Here is a 6,000-nt window from a genome sequence, read left to right on the forward strand (position 1 = left end):
TTAGATTTATAAGGCCTTGTGAAGTGGTTCAGGTATTAGATTTATAAGGCCTTGTGAAGTGGTTCAGGTATTAGATTTATAAGGCCTTGTGAAGTGGTTCAGGTATTAGATTCATAAGGCCTTGTGAAGTGGTTCAGGTATTAGATTTATAAGGCCTTGTGAAGTGGTTCAGGTATAATGCCTTGTGAAGTGGTTCAGGTATAATGCCTTGGGAAGTGGTTCAGGTATTAGATTTATAAGGCCTTGTGAAGTGGTTCAGGTATTAGATTCATAAGGCCTTGTGAAGTGGTTCAGGTATTAGATTTATAAGGCCTTGTGAAGTGGTTCAGGTATTAGATTCATAAGGCCTTGTGAAGTGGTTCAGGTATTAGATTTATAAGGCCTTGTGAAGTGGTTCAGGTATTAGATTTATAAGGCCTTGTGAAGTGGTTCAGGTATTAGATTTATAAGGCCTTGTGAAGTGGTTCAGGTATTAGATTTATAAGGCCTTGTGAAGTGGTTCAGGTATTAGATTCATAAGGCCTTGTGAAGTGGTTCAGGTATTAGATTTATAAGGCCTTGTGAAGTGGTTCAGGTATTAGATTTATAAGGCCTTGTGAAGTGGTTCAGGTATTAGATTTATAAGGCCTTGTGAAGTGGTTCAGGTATTAGATTTATAAGGCCTTGTGAAGTGGTTCAGGTATTAGATTTATAAGGCCTTGTGAAGTGGTTCAGGTATTAGATTTATAAGGCCTTGTGAAGTGGTTCAGGTATTAGATTTATAAGGCCTTGTGAAGTGGTTCAGGTATTAGATTTATAAGGCCTTGTGAAGTGGTTCAGGTATTAGATTTATAAGGCCTTGTGAAGTGGTTCAGGTATTAGATTCATAAGGCCTTGTGAAGTGGTTCAGGTATTAGATTTATAAGGCCTTGTGAAGTGGTTCAGGTATAATGCCTTGTGAAGTGGTTCAGGTATTAGATTTATAAGGCCTTGTGAAGTGGTTCAGGTATAATGCCTTGTGAAGTGGTTCAGGTATAATGCCTTGGGAAGTGGTTCAGGTATTAGATTTATAACGCCTTGGGTGTTCCGGTTTGCTAGGTGTGAAGGAGAGTTGGACCAAACTGCAGCGTGTAGATTGCGATCCATGTTTAATGAACAACGTGAAACACGTTAATAAACACAAACACTACAAAACGTAACGAAAACCGAAACAGCCTATACTTGTGTAAATAAACAAAGAGATAGGAACAACGACACTAAGGACAATCACCCACGACAAACTCAAAGAATATGGCTGCCTAAATATGGTTCCCAATCAGAGACAACGATAGACACCTGCCTCTGATTGAGAACCACTCCAGACAGCCATAGACTTTGCTAGATAACCCCACTAGCTACAATCCCAATACATACACACCAAAACACACCACAATACAAAAACCCCATGCCACACCCTGGCCTGACCCAATACATGAAGAAAAACACAAAATACTTAGACCAGGGCGTGACATTGGGAAGTGGTTCAGGTATTAGATTTATAATGCCTTGGGAAGTGGTTCAGGTATTAGATTTATAATGCATTGGGAAGTGGTTCAGGTATAATATTTATAAGGCCTTGGGAAGTGGTTCAGGTATAATATTTATAAGGCCTTGGGAAGTGGTTCAGGTATAATATTTATAAGGCCTTGGGAAGTGGTTCAGGTATAATATTTATAAGGCCTTGGGAAGTGGTTCAGGTATAATATTTATAAGGCCTTGGGAAGTGGTTCAGGTATAATATTTATAAGGCCTTGGGAAGTGGTTCAGGTATAATATTTATAAGGCCTTGGGAAGTGGTTCAGGAATAATATTTATAAGGCCTTGGGAAGTGGTTCAGGTATAATATTTATAAGGCCTTGGGAAGTGGTTCAGGTATACATTTATAAGGCCTTGGGAAGTGGTTCAGGTATAATATTTATAAGGCCTTGGGAAGTGGTTCAGGTATAATATTTATAAGGCCTTGGGAAGTGGTTCAGGTATAATATTTATAAGGCCTTGGAAAGTGGTTCAGGTATTAGATTTATAAGGCCTTGTGAAGTGGTTCAGGTATTAGATTTATAATGCCTTGTGAAGTGGTTCAGGTACAGTGCCTTGCAAAAGTATTCATCCCCCTTGCCATTGTTCCTATTTTGTTGCATTTCAACCTTTTATTTGGATATTATGTAATGGACATACACAAAATAGTCCATATTGGGGAAGTGAAATGAAAAAAAAAAGAAAAGTGAAAAAGTTGTGCGTGCATGTGTATTCACCCCCTTTACTATGAAGCCCCTAAATAAGATCTGGCGCAACCAATTACCTTCAGAAGTCACATAATTAGTTAAATAAAGTCCACCTGTGTGCAATTTAAGGTTCACATGATCTCAGTATGCTGTATATACACCTATTCTGAAAGGCCCCAGAGTCTGCAACACCACTAAGCAAGGGGCACCACCAAGCAAGTGGCACCATGAAGACCAAGGAGGGCATTAAGGACCAAGGCTTGGGTTATAAAAAATATCCAAAATGTTGAACAGCCCATAGAGCTCCTTTTAAATCCATTATTAAAAAATTGAAAGAATATGGCACCACAACAAACCTGCCAAGAGAGGGCCGCCTACCAAAACTAACAGACAAGGCAAGGAGGGCATTAATCAGAGAGGCAACAAAGAGACCAAAGATAACCCTGAAAGAGCTGAAAAGCTCCACAACGGAGATTGGAGTATCTGTCCATAGCACTACTTTAAGCCATACACTCCACAGAGCTGGGCTTTATGGAAGAGTGGCCATAAAAAAAGCCATTGCTTGAAGAAAAAATAAGCAAACAAGTTTGGTGTTTGCCAAAATACATGTGGGAGTCTCCCCAAACTTACAGAAGAAGGTAGTCTGGTCAGATTAAACTAAAAATGTATCTTTTTGCCCATCAAGGAAAACGTTATGTCTGGCACAAACCCAACACCTCTCATCATCACCGCGAGAACACCATCCCCACAGTGAAGTATGGTGGTGGCAGTCTGCCAGAGATTTGAGACTGGGACGGAGGTTCACCTTCCAGCAGGACAATGACCCTAAGCATACTGCTAAAGCAACACTCGAGTGGATTAAGGTCAATTTAAATGTCTTGGAATGGCCTAGTCAAAGCCCAGACCTCAATTCAATTGAGAATATGTGGTATGACTTAAAGATTGCTGTACACCAGCGGAACCCATCCAACTTGAAGGAGCTGGAGCAGTCTTTCCTTGAAGAATGGACAAAAATCCCAGTGGCTAGATATGCCAAGTTTATAGAGACATTCCCCAAGAGACTTGAAGCTTTAATTGTTGCAAAAGGTGGCTCTACAAATTATTGACGTTGGGGGGGATTGAATTGTTATGCACTCTCAATGTTTGTTTCACAAATAAAATATTTTTATCTTCAAAGTGGTAGGCATGTTTTGTAAATCAAATGATACAACCCCCCCCCCAAAAAAAACCATTTTAATTCCAGGTTGTAAGGCTACAAAATAGGAAAAATGCCAAGGGGGGTGAATACTTTCGCAAGCCACTGTATATTCATAAGAGAGATGGAGAAAAAAGTCACCTTTCCATAAAGATATTTAAATGTATGTTGCATGTTAACTCAGTCAGTGTTCAGTTTAAATACACATCAGCTTGTGGTTTCCACTAATTCCTGCTATTCATCTTTCTTTGACATAGGTCTGGTACATGGACAGCTACACCAACAGTAAGATTGTACGTGAGTACAAGACCATGGACGACTTTGTAGCTAACGTGGTGTCTCGAACCTACAACCTCCCATTTAAATGGGAGGGAACCGGTCACGTGGCGTACAATGGGTCCCTGTATTACAACAAGTACCAGAGTAACATCATCGTCAAGTACAGTTTTGAGACGGGTCGGGTGCTGGCTCAGCGGGCTCTGGAGTACGCCGGCTTCCACAATACCTACCCTTACTCCTGGGGAGGATACTCCGACATCGATGTCATGGCCGACGAACTGGGCATGTGGGTAGTGTACGCAACCAATCAGAACGCGGGAAATATCGTCATCGCCCAGATGGACCCGGACACCCTGGAAGTCCGGAAGACGTGGAACACGGAATATTCCAGACGGAACGCGGGGGAATCCTTTATGATCTGCGGAACACTCTACATCACCAACTCTCACCTGACGGGTGCTAAGGTCTACTACGCGTACTCCACCAAGACCTCCAGCTATGAGTACACAGACATCCCTTTCCACAACCAGTACTTTCACATCTCCATGCTGGCCTATAACTCCAGGGAGAGGCACCTCTATGGCTGGAACAACGGACACCAGGTGCTGTTCAATGTCACTCTGTTCCACGTCATCAAAACCCAAGACGACTCCTAGAGGACACGGGAGATGAAATGTCACAAGTCCTCATATGGACACCGTAGAAATGACAACAGCAACTTTCCAAGGCAAAGCGCCATCATTTGTGATATAAAAAGGGACCTTGTTGCTTACAACCTTGTTCATGTTTTTCCTCACCTCCTCCCTAAAGTGAACTGCTCTGTCATTACGTTGCCATTACTTGAAGAAATTGCCCTTTTTTGTATTTTCTGGGCCAGAACACTTGAGGTGACTTGAACACGGACAGAATGTCATAGATCCTATTTATCCTCTCTTCTTCTTTTTTTATTTTCCCATCGCTGCTGAAATAGGAGTTTACTGTATGGCCTTATTTACTGCTGTCTTTACGTTCTCTATGATCCTCTTCTTTTCCCATCGCTGCTGAAATAGGAGTTTACTGTATGGCCTTATTTACTGCTGTCTTTACGTTCTCTATGATCCTCTTCTTTTCCCATCGCTGCTGAAATAGGAGTTTACTGTATGGCCTTATTTACTGCTGTCTTTACGTTCTCTATGATCCTCTTCTTTTCCCATCGCTGCTGAAATAGGAGTTTACTGTATGGCCTTATTTACTGCTGTCTTTATGTTCTCTATGATCCACAGGATCTTGATAGACATGTGCATGAATGTCTGACATTTTGTCTGCTGTAATTTACGATGATACAGTGTATTTTCAATGTTTCTGTTCCAGATGTCCTTCAGTTCTCACAGTGTTTGTAGTGACGTCTATTTAAAGTATTTAAACCTAGTTTGAGGTCCTCTCCAGAGTATTTGCTGCCATGTTACATGAACAGTCTGATTATGGAAAACATTGTGGTAACAATTGTATGTCTCTATGCGAAAGCTAAGTAAATATTTTGTTTGTTATAAAATACTGTATCAAAAGTGTATCAGTTTTTTTATTTGTGTTTCAAAGGCATTACCTCTTATAGCACAAAACTGAAACCCACCCAATGCAGCACCAAAGTAATTCAATGCTTTTATCTTGGTATTAAAATGCTGCGTCTTGATATACACTAGGTGCACGAAAAATGAACAACTGCTCGTTCCAAGACACAGACTGACCAGGTGAATCCAGGTCAAATCTATGATCCCGTATTGATGTCACTTGTTTAAACCACCTTCAATCAGTGTAGATGAAGGGGAGGAGACAGGTTAAAGAAGGATTCTTAAGCATTGAGATAAGTGAGACATGGATTGTGTACCTGTGCCATTCAGAGAGTGAATGGGCAAGACAGAACATGTAAGTGCCTTTGAATGGATCATGGTAGTAGGTGACAGGCACACCGGTTTGTGTCAAGAACTGCAACGCTTCTGGGTGCACATTGTTGTCACGCTCAACATGTTCTGCCTGCATCTTGATGTCTGTTTAACCTGTAGTCTGCCTGCATCTTGATGTCTGTTTTACCTGTAGTCTGCCTGCATCTTGATGTCTGTTTTACCTGTAGTCTGCCTGCATCTTGATGTCTGTTTTACCTGTAGTCTGCCTGCATCTTGATGTCTGTTTAACCTGTAGTCTGCCTGCATCTTGATGTCTGTTTAACCTGTAGTCTGCCTGCATCTTGATGTCTGTTTTACCTGTAGCCTGCCTGCATCTTGATGTCTGTTTTACCTGTAGTCTGCCTGC

General features: G+C 41.3%; 1 protein-coding gene across 1 annotated transcript in view; it reads left to right on the plus strand.

The window, feature by feature from the left end:
• LOC109875790 (noelin-3-like) overlaps nucleotides 1-5,261 on the plus strand; it is a 50,277-nt gene extending 45,016 nt beyond the window's left edge. The window contains exon 6 of the mRNA XM_020468196.2: nucleotides 3,693-5,261. Within this exon, the coding sequence (XP_020323785.2) occupies nucleotides 3,693-4,370 (678 nt within the window). The 3' untranslated portion in view covers nucleotides 4,371-5,261. The remainder of the gene's footprint in view (nucleotides 1-3,692) is intronic.
• The last annotated feature ends 739 nt before the right edge of the window (nucleotides 5,262-6,000 follow it).

Source organism: Oncorhynchus kisutch, linkage group LG11, assembly GCF_002021735.2.
Source record: "Oncorhynchus kisutch isolate 150728-3 linkage group LG11, Okis_V2, whole genome shotgun sequence".
NCBI classification, from domain to species: domain Eukaryota; kingdom Metazoa; phylum Chordata; class Actinopteri; order Salmoniformes; family Salmonidae; genus Oncorhynchus; species Oncorhynchus kisutch.